The sequence below is a fragment of the Lolium perenne genome, chromosome 2, assembly GCF_019359855.2.
Source record: "Lolium perenne isolate Kyuss_39 chromosome 2, Kyuss_2.0, whole genome shotgun sequence".
In the NCBI taxonomy this organism is placed as follows: domain Eukaryota; kingdom Viridiplantae; phylum Streptophyta; class Magnoliopsida; order Poales; family Poaceae; genus Lolium; species Lolium perenne.
In genome coordinates this window covers 175,042,522-175,053,610 of record NC_067245.2, presented here as the reverse complement: position 1 = coordinate 175,053,610, position 11,089 = coordinate 175,042,522, and the positions used below count along the sequence as shown (strand labels likewise).

The 11,089-nt window shown below is 43.6% G+C and overlaps 1 protein-coding gene across 1 annotated transcript; it reads right to left on the bottom strand.

The window, feature by feature from the left end:
• Positions 1–530: 530 nt before the first annotated feature.
• On the bottom strand, positions 531–10,284 carry LOC127333988 (uncharacterized). Its single transcript, XM_051360424.1, has 2 exons — positions 8,281–10,284; positions 531–2,579 (listed from the first exon to the last, which is right to left on the bottom strand). Exons 1-2 carry the CDS (start codon positions 10,243–10,245, stop codon positions 576–578), a joined length of 3,969 nt encoding a protein of 1,322 aa, XP_051216384.1. The 5' UTR covers positions 10,246–10,284; the 3' UTR covers positions 531–575.
• Positions 10,285–11,089: the final 805 nt, after the last annotated feature.

Genomic DNA, 11,089 nt, shown 5'->3' with positions numbered 1-11,089 from the left:
GATGGATGTGCGGATCTGCTGCTACTATTTTCATCTAACAGGGTAATATGAACCTCCTTCTATACTGATTTGTTCTTCTAGTAATAACTCCTATACTGATTTAATCACTCTATTTTCTTCTAGCATGGCCTTGCTCCAAGAAAACGGCAATTAGTCCCAGGTGATATGTTTGTACAAGTTTTAGAACACTGGAACCTAGTACTATTGAAGATCAGCGTCTTACTTGAGAATGGCTGCCATTTTGTATCTAATTATTTTCCATTCAGAAATACTTTCCAGCTAATCTCTAAAACAACTTCAATCGTTAGTGCGCTAAAGCATGTAGAAGCTCGACAACTGTTCACAAGATCTTACAGCAGAAGCCTTGCATATAAAGTATACAATGGGATTGAAAAGAAACAGAGACTTGACAGATCCCATTTGTGATAGTAGATTGTTCTTTTTCTCTTGAGACTCTTTAAAGACAATATAACCAAGGGTACAATGGGATCCCATAATTTAATCAAGTCTACTAGAGTACTACTGTACTAGCCACGAAAGGTGCGTCTTGCCTGGGAATCCCATATATCTCTGCATCATCTTCCACTTGAGAAGCTGGACGTCATTGCATTGCTTCCACCTGTGAAAGCCAATGATGTGTACTGACTGAAACCTTCGTTATGCATTGCGGCCAACATGCTATAGCTTAAGTTTGTTGGCATCAACTCTGGGAGTGGTCTCTCACCGTCCAGGTATTGCATAACTTGCCGCATACTGGGCCTTGCATTGCTAAATGGATGTGCGCACAGCAACCCTAGCTTTAACACCAGACATACCTCATCAGCGTCATAATTGCCTTGTATCCTCCTGTCCAGTGTGTCTATGAGTGATCCTCTGTGCCAATGCTCGACAACCCAGTCGATTAGTATCTCTGAACTATCCTCCACCAGATTGTCGATAGGCCTTCGTCCACACGTTACTTCAACAATGAAAATGCCAAATGCATACACATCAGTTAGAGGTGTCGCCTTACCAGTGCGCGCCAGTTCTGGAGCAAAATATCCCATTGTGCCAACAACCCGTGTTGTTTGTGGGTCAGTGCCATGGTCATACAACCTTGCAAGGCCAAAGTCACCTAGCCGACCATTCATTTCATTGTCAAGGAGCACATTGCTTGCTTTGATGTCTCGGTGGATTACAACTTTCTCCCATCTCTCATGGAGATAGAATAAGCCAGATGCAACACCCTTGATGATTTCAAACCTCTGAGACCATTCTAGAGTATCTTTACCCTCATCACTATATAAATACTTGTCAAGACTGCCATTTGACATATAGTCATATACCAATAGGAGTTCACCTCTTCTCCTACAATAACCAAGTAACTGGACGATGTTTCGATGGCGGAGACGACCGATACTAACAATCTCAGCAATAAACTCTTTTATTCCTTGCTTGGACTCATGTGACACCCTCTTCACGGCAACCTCCAATTTAGAGACCGGAAGCACGCCTTTGTACACCTTCCCAAATCCCCCATGGCCAAGTACATTCTTATAATGAAATCCTTCTGTAGCATCATACAAATCCTTGTATGAGAAGCGGTGTGGCCCATAATCATCCTCCCAATCTTCATGAAGCTCTGCAAACTTCATTCGCCTCCGCACCAGTAGAATTATAGCTGTCCCTACAAGAAAGATGAATGTCCCGCTGGCTATTGGTAAGACGATCTCCAGCACTTTCGACTGACGTTTTGTGCCAATGCGAGGTAACCTTGGCAACTTGCTGATGTCAATGGCTGGAGCAGGGCGATTTATACCCAAGCTCCAGCCAAGCACACAATAGAGTGAGTCGATTGGACCAGTTGAAGCAGAGAAGCCGATGTAGGATGGATCTTGTAGCACCGTTGAGAGGTTGTAGATATCTGAGACTAGTGGCCTCAACGGTTTAGCTACCTTGAGGGGGGCCATGGTCACACTGATCCGTGTGTTATCTGCATCATAGTCCACCCATACTTGCATTTCCTTGCGGCTGACGAGGAATAAGTTATTAAAGACACCATTCTTGTCATCATAGAAGCCAGCTGGCTGGGCTTTAACTGAGGTGAGACTATTGATGTTGATGCCGACGTGGTTGTCATTGATGTCCTTGAACTCTGTATTTTGGCTACTATCAAGCTCAACTGCAAATATGTGGTTGCTTGATTTTCCATCAGCTGTTTTATTGAGGAGGCCCAAGTATTGTGAGGTTTGTGCACCTGAGAAATCCTTGCTCGGAGAGATCAGGAAAGTCATGCCATCGGTACATTGATCGGAGTAGACAGGGACCATGCCGAACACAAAGGTGATTGAGAAGGAATGCACTACCTCATTCGGTGACTTGCGGAATTGCCATGGAGTTGGGTAGAAGGCGTGGCCCTTGAGGTGAACCGTGCCGTTGGTCAGTTGAAGAACACCATCTGGTGTAACCGTGGCTGCACCATCGAGGGTGAGGTCATTGCTAGAGAAGCCAGAGTAGACAAATTGATCATTGTTGGCAGTGGCGAAGGATGCATGATTTAAGGCCAGAGAGAGGAGGAGGTGCAAAAGCAAGGATAGATGCTCCATGTTAGGCACATGTGCAACTGTAAAAGCAGAGTAAGATGCAGAAATGGAGTTTTTTCTCTAGACCATGAGGGAGTGGTTTCTAAATTATGAGGTAGTGGTTTCTGTTGTCTGTCTACTCTGCGGCCTCGAATTTATTTGGAACAATAGATACTAGTAGCAGTCCATAACCTTTAGTGAAGGAGTCAGTCATCTATGTAGTTTTCCATGTTAGTCAAAGTGTTAATAGTCAAAGGTGAATACTGTGTTATCAGTATTATATTTTGTTTGTTGACACAGTCAAACACCACGTAGTTTAATTTTCATGTGTAATGAGGACAAAACAAATGAAAATTTCCGGAGCTGGTGAATCAATGAACACCTATTTTCGAAATCCGGTCTTCTGTGACTAACACTCAACGGCTTTTCATAGCTTGACATGAGTTAATTAGTTGTCAGAAGACAAAATAACAAATGATTGTGGTCGTTTCTGGCAGTTCTTGGATTATTTGGAAAGCTTGAAACAGAAAATGCTTTTAGCAAATTAGGCATGTTGTTCCTATATGTCTGTTCTTGTCAATCTGCTGAAGAACTGGAGCGTTTGGTTATCACTTCAGACTATTCGAGAAAACAGTTACCATTTCAGACTGAGAGAACAGCTAAGTACTGAAATTCTGTTTTCATGATATTCTTTCTTTATTTGGACATCTTGTACTCTTTCCTCCGATGATTTATGTCAGAGGGTTTGTCCTTGCATTGAATTTTTTACCACTTTTAAAATACTATTTAGTGCGAGAAAATTATTGTTAGTGCTTAGTTAGGTCAAATATATTTAACAATCTTCTGGTACTGTTGACAGTGATTTAACAGTTACTTAGGAGTACAGCTTAGTTGAAATGAGCACCTCTTTTGTTCTGGAGGCGTGTTGCATCCACCTTCTTTTTCCAAAGCTGACACCGCGTACTTTAAAAAATGTATACTGAACATTGTAGTGCCTCAGTCATGGATCCATTATTCAAAGATGCTTTGCTCATCGGTAGTAAAGGTACAATTTTTTTTTTTTTGCAGAATTGCATTCCTTAGTATAAGGGTAGAACCAGAAAGGAGGTTTAATTATCACTGTTGACGAGACTTGATTATTTCTAGTACAAGGAAAACTTGTAAACGGCTCGGTATTAAGAAGATTTTCGAACAATTCTTTCTTTTAATGTTGTTTGCAGACTAATTTTATATCAGCTAATTTGTATGAGATTTTTAGTTGATATTAGTTATCACGAGGCACTCTGTATGTATCTTCGTTTTTTCCATATCTGATAGTACAAATACAAGCATAATGGTCATGCGGAAATTGGAATGTTGTTATGCCATGGATCTATTATTCAAAATGCTCTGCTCACGTATTATAGTGAAGGAGGAAAAACTGGGGACTCGCATAGTTTAGAACAAAGGTAGGCCCATCTAGGAGGTCTAAGCATGACTGCCTGTCAGGCTTGATTTGGTCTGTGCCTACTTAGTTAAGATCATGTCTTTTTATTGGCTCTGGTTGGTCTTATGGTGGGTGGAAAGTCCCCGGAATAATTCTTTCCTTGTCTCGGTAGAAATAACAAACATACATCGCAGGATTATTTTTGTAACTTCTTTTTTGAAGCTGGTGCCAGTTGTTAGGCAATCATCCAATGTTTATGGTGAAAATCCATGAAGGATCTGGCAAAGAGTAGAAGTGATAAGTCAAATGTCGAGCACAGGAATATTTCTCCTTGAGAGAATGAGTAAAAGTATGGTCAAGGAGATTCCAGAATGCTACTTATGTATTGATTCGGTCGGAATGGATGTTTGATGATATGTTTTTTTTCCTGAGTGCACTTTTCTTTCCTTGTCTTGAAGGAAGTAGTAGAATGGGTTTACATTATAGTAGACAGTTCTTTTCTTGAACTTTATTAGAATTAAAGCTAATGGTCTCGTAATTAGCCGATTGTTCATGGTGTTGCAGAATTCTAACCAATCGAAATCAGGCTTATAATTTCTTCTAAATTACAAGGCTGAAAGAGAAAGCAAAAGAAATTTTCGAGAAAAAAAGTGACAGGTCAAGTCTTGTGAGCAAGAATCTTCTCCAGGAGAGAATTAATAATATATAGATGGAGGCAATTCAAAGCCCGCTACTTCTGGATTGGTTCCAATGACAGGTGTCTGATGACATGATTTCACTTTGTCTTGGTAGAAACAGTAAGCACTCTAGTCAAATTTGTCTTACCAAATCAGATGGCTTGGAAGCTGCCTTGTGTTCGTCGTGCTGCAGAATTCTACCATGGCATCAATATCATGCCGAGTATTGACTACAGATCACTGGCTGGAGAAGACGAACAGATCAAAACTCTGAGACTGGCCTGAGAGAACGGTGACAAGTCAATTCTCCAGCGTAAGCAACTTAGATAAAACTACACCGATGAGAAGACTAAAGGTACACACCTCACTAGATCTCATAACCATTCTGCTTGATGTTATCTTATTTGGGCGTCCTTTCTTTCTCTGTCTCGATGGAAACAGCAGCGGTGGGACGATGGATAGCAGCGGTGGCTCACTTAACCTCTAAAACTATCATATCCTGGAGCAGGATTAGTTTCTGTAACGCAAGAATTACTTCTGAAAATGTTCAAAAACCTAAAAAATATCATTTATGCACGATGTGGCATAAAGTATATGTTGGTAATCTTTTTTATAAAAGCATGATGATTAAGGACATGTGCACTCAGATTGGAAGTACTCATCTCTTGTAACCAATACTTACATGCACAATTTCTAGAACCGTTCTTATTAATTACTATAAAGTGTCGAGAAATTATTGCTTTGATGGTGAGACATAAAAGTATTATCGGAGAAGCGAGACAAGGTGATAGTTTAATTTGTATTAAAGCTGGCTATTGCATAGTCGCACATGTTTATGCTTCTGTATTCTGAAGTCAATTCAGGAAAAAGAATTCAATTCTCGAGCATGAGAATATACATTGAGTAGAGTATATTTGGCAAAGAAATTTGAAGGAATGCTCTAGCTGTTTTGTTACCTGCTCTTATCTGGAGGTTTGATGGCATGTTTATTTCAATTAGGTTGTTTGTGCCAGGTTGACCTCATGCAGTCATGCCGTCGTTGTTGAAAGTTTGATAAATGCATGCCATTTTTTTAAAATGGGGAGTCTCAGCCTCTACATCAAAGGCATACAAATTGTATTTAAACTTTATTCAGCAGGGAACTATCAGATAATACATCACAAAAACTGAAGCCACCACTCAACACCTAGAAACCCGACAATGGGTGAAGTAAAACACCCCATCAACTAACAAACGGGGGCATCCATGAGTCACCCTATTGGGAAAACAAGAGCTCATAACCGGTTTCGCAGACCCTTGGCGAGCGCCTATGCCCTCGCTTCAAAAGCTGTCACCACCATCAAACCATTGGCCCACTTTAGGGCAGAGATCAGCATATACCTTGCCAGGCATGTTGACAACACCACCATTGAAAATCTGTCGGATAGGCATTAGTCAACGTAGCACGTCAGCCAAGCATGATTTGACATCTCCTCCTCTAGCCTCTCTATCTGGCGTCGCTCCTCAAACGATGCTTCCAAGAGAGAAAATGACACCACAGTGCCACCATGTCCGGTCTGTAAGACCAGATCCTAGGGTTTCCCCCGAAGTGACACGAGAAGACCAGCAGTCGTTGCTCAGCGATGCCTTCATCAAGGTAACGTTGCAGAACGCCGCTATCGCCCGCCAATCGTTTCGGTTTTCACTGGCAACTGTGTCTTCATGAGTCCCAGTCATGACTAAATGATGGATCTCATGATCCGACAACCCAGCGTCAGGCCGACCACCTCCGGCGGAGGATATGACCAATACCACCATGCCCGGAGCTGCAGCCCTAGGCTCCCTCATGCAGGAGAAGCCCAGGGAATTCCACTACCGCGGGCGGAGCACTGATAGGAAACCGACATGTCGAGCCCGCCCAAGCCCATATATGGGCCCAGATCTAGGCCGAGCCGTTGCCGCCGTCTCAGAGGAGGTCACGCAGGCCGCCGCCGCCATTTGTCGGTTCTAGTGGAATTCCACAACGGGATTTGTTTCCTGCCTAATCTTCTTCTTTTTTGTTTGAGAACGCCCAATAAGTTTCATTTTATGTTTCTATGACAGTGACTTATATCTCGTCCGACTAGAGAAAAAATACATACTAGTAATTAAAGAATATAGTTTCAACTTTCGAACCAAAAAATTCGGAATAAAATAAAGGGTAAATCGATAAAAACTATATGCATCAGAACAAACAAAAAAAAACTATCTAGAAATATGCACACTTGCACACTTGCAAGGATTTGCGGAGAAATAATCTTATGTGCACCATGAAGGGACACCAGAAGCAATTTTCTGTTCTAGCACTATCTTTCATTTCTCTGTAGAGTGGGCTTCTGATCATATTTCATGTACACATAGTTGCATCTGAAGGCTAGAAATTCAAACATAGATCAAAAGAGATAGTTGAGTTCTGTATCGTAATCATGAAGTTTCCCTTATGGAGCTATTTCTTTTCGATAAGGGCGCTTTATTACTCAAAATATTTTTAAGCATTACACCCAGCCTCTGCATAATTAGGATGCACACAGCCGTTTAGTAGTCCAGTATCAAACAAAAAGATATAAAAGAAACGATGTAAAAAAGCTAACTACTATAAAGCTCCATTGGCTTCAATCCTCCGACTATGCAGCCACCCATGTTGGTAAATAAACTTCCTGGTCGTGTTCTCCAACCGTGTAGACACCTCCGTAAAGAGGTCTCGATCTTCCAAACGTTGAAGTAGCGACTATGAACGGAGCAAAGTTGTACACCGTTAAATAACCTACATGATAGAGGAATTTTTGTCATTAAATTTTTTGTTATTTCTACATAGCCAAAGCGACCATGCTACCGCAATCGCTCCCACTCTGATAATAGTTTTGTACCTAGAATCCACCCCATTTAGCCAATTGCCATAGATGTTTGCAATGCTACGAGGTGGATATAAGGTAGACCCTATCTGAATGATTGACCATATAGATATAGCAACCTTACAACTGAAGAAAAGGTGTTTTATTGTCTCATCTTCGTGACAAAACACATATTTCGTACAACCATACCAGTTGCGTTTTACAAGGTTATCTTTAGTAAGAATCACACCTCGGCGAAAATACCATGCAATAACCTTTGTTTTAAGAGGTATTTTCATCTTCGAGATGAATTTATTATTTGAAACCGGTTGTGTTGGGATACACAGAGCTTTGTACATGGAGCTAACAAAAAATACACCATTCTTGGTGAGACTCTAATGGAAATTCATCCGTCCCCTGAACCAATTGAATTAAATCCAACCGCCGAAGCAGTTCGTTCCAAGCAACTAGTCGGGGATCAATGAGATCACGTCTGAACTCTGAACGTCATAGAGGGAGGGGAAGATTCCATCTATGGTACAACCATTACTAAATCACTTCAGAAAAGGAAGAGTACAATTTACAGTGTGTACATTCTCAAGGTTTCCAAATATAGTTACACCATGTAACATGATAACATTTACCAAACACCGTCAGCAATTAGGTGGCCATGTTCATCATCTTCCATCTTCTAGCAGGTCGGATATTGAGCCAATGCTCATCATCATCGGAGATGGATAAGAAGACATCATGGACGAATCAACAACCTGGCCTTCATTCTGCATCAAGGACAACATGCCAAAGCTGAAGTGTGCCGGCAGTAGCTCTGGCAGCGGCAAATCACCGTCGAGGTACTGCATAACTTGCCGCATAGTGGGCCTTGCATTAGGAAATGGGTGTGAGCACAGCAACCCTAGCTTGAGCGCAAGGCCTGTCTCACCGAGATGATAACTTCCTTGGAGCTTCGTGTCCACTGCATCAAGAAGTGAGCCTTTGTGCCAATTATGTATCACCCAATCAACCAGGAGGAGTTGATTGCCTTGAGGGTCCTCCTTGATAGGCTTCTGTCCACAGGTAATCTCAAGTATGAAGATACCAAAAGAATATACATCGGTAAGAGTGGTTGCCTTGCCTCTACGTACTAGCTCTGGAGCTAGGTATCCTATTGTGCCAACGACGTGTGTGGTTTGCGGGTCGGTGCCATGGTCGTACAACCTTGCAAGGCCGAAATCTCCTAATCGTCCATTCATCTCTCCATCAAGAAGCACATTGCTTGCCTTGACATCCCGATGGATGACAACTTTATCCCATTCCTCATGGAGATAGAGCAAACCCAATGCGATCTCTTTGACAATTCGAAACCTCTGCCCCCAATCCAAAGTGGCCTTGCCCTCTTCACCGTACAAGTGTTTGTCAAGACTTCCATTAGCCATGTATTCATATACCAGAAGAAGCTCACCTTTTCGCCTGCAGTACCCAAGCAATTTCACGACATTACGGTGCTGAAGACGACCAATGCTTACAACTTCAGCGATGAATTCCTTTACACCCTGCTTCGAGTCATATGACACCCTCTTCACAGCGACCTCTGACTTAGATGTTGGAAGCACCCCTCTGTATACCCTTCCAAACCCACCAACACCTATCAAACGTTTGTCCTTAAATCCTTTGGTGGCATGGAACAAGTCCTTGTAAGAAAACCGGTGCGGACCGTACTCAACTTCCCAATCTTCGCGAACCTCCTTATACCTAAAATGTCTCCTCACCATTAGAACAGCCAAAATACCTATAACCAACACAAACAGCGCCGAAGCTATTGGCAGGACGATCTCTAAAAGTTTGGATCGAGGTTTCGGACCAAGATGAGGCAATTTGGGCAGTTTGGTGGGATCTATAGTTGGAGCAGCACCATTCATGGCAAAGCTCCAACCAAGCACATAGTGATGCCCTGTGGTCAAGCCTGTTGAGGATGAGAAGCCAAGGTATGCTTGCTCTGTTAGCACACCTGAGAGGTCATAGCTTGTTGACAGGAGTGGCCTCACAGGTTTTGCGACACCAAGAGGAGCTAAGGTCACATTGATTTGTGTGGAGTTCCCATCATAGTCCACCCAAATTTGCATTGGTCCACTTCCAATCAGGGACAAATTTGTGAACGTGCCACTCTTACTATCATCGTAGAAGCCAGCAGTGGAAGATCGCACCGAGTTGAGGCTGTTGACATCGATGCCAACATGGTTGTTGTCAATGTCCCCGAACTCGGTGTTCAGGATGGTGTCGAGCTCTACAGCGAAGAGGTGGTTGCTCACGCTGCCATTGTTGGTGTCATTGACAAGGCCCAAGAACTGGATCGGGAAAGCAGTAGAAAGATCGGTGCTCGGGGCGATGAAGAAGGCGAAGCCGTGGCCCCTGACGTCGCCGAACGAGGACAGGATGCCGAACACAAAGGAGACAGAAAAGGATTGCACCGCGCCACTGGAGGATTCACGGAAGCGTGCCGGTACCGGGTGGAACGCGTGGCCCTTGATCCTGAACGTCTCGTTGGTCAACTTGACTAGGCCTGCCGTCGTGATAGTGGCTGCACCGTCGAGGATGAGCTTGCTGCCGGTGAAGCCGGTGTAGACGAACTGCTCGTGGTCGCCTCCGAGACCGGAGGCTAGAAGGTTGTGGCTAAGACCTACGGTTAGAAGCAGCTGGAGCATGGAAAATATAGGCTTCATGGTAGTATGAGCCATGGCTGTGTCGAGTTGTATTTTTCAGACTTGGAGTGTTGGGATTAATAGTTGGCAGGACACTCCACTTCCTGAACAGAGTATTATGGCCCAGTCGGTGTGCCGGAGCATGTCTCTCTCACCAAGGAAAATCCCCGCAAAAAAGTCACCAAGAAACAGTCAACTCATGGATTTTTTCTATATGACGTCCAAGAGATGGAAGAAGCATGAGTTGGCACTTGGTACAGTGCATGAGCTGGCCTCCGTCACGCCCTGCATGAGGTGGAAGTAGTAATTCTCGCAGGTTACATTGACTAACACTGAGAGGTGATATCGGTCGAATTCTTCAGCTTGCATTCAGTTGAACTATCAGACGGAATCCAGCTGAGCTAAAGGAAGATATCACCGAAATACGTTGATATCTATGCGGTACTGGGCTTTTTTTTTTTTGAACAGGAAAAGGGTCCGAAGACCCTAGAAGCTGCTTGTATTAACGAAGCGGTGATTACATATTACAGAAAAGCCCCTACAGATCAGGAGGATTCTGGATAGGGACTGAGCTTTTACGGAACGGACCCCAGGAAAAATATGGAAAAAGCAATCAGGTCCTCGAAGCTCTACACCGCATCTGATGGAGCTCGCCGCCGAAGTGCTCCGCCACAGAACGGACACCGGCGCCGGGGACGAACCACTTGGTCCGGCGTCGTGCAGGAGCGGTAGATCTTCCCCTTGGACTTCTTGGTCTCCGGGAAGTAGAGGATGAGGAGGGTCACCTTTCGACCATGAGATGCAGAGGCGAGGCGGTGGAAGCCGCCGGCTTCAGTCCTCTGCTGAAGAACTCCTGAAAGGAGAGCATGGAGGCTCTCCA

Bases quoted from the DNA above. Each gene is read 5' to 3' on its own strand.
- LOC127333988 (XM_051360424.1), bottom strand. From the start codon at position 10,245: ATGGCTCATACTACCATGAAGCCTATATTTTCCATGCTCCAGCTGCTT. The intron at 2,580-8,280 runs GTTGTTGATTCG...CCTAACATGGAG, and splicing joins TGATGCAGAATGAAGGCCAG to CATCTATCCTTGCTTTTGCA.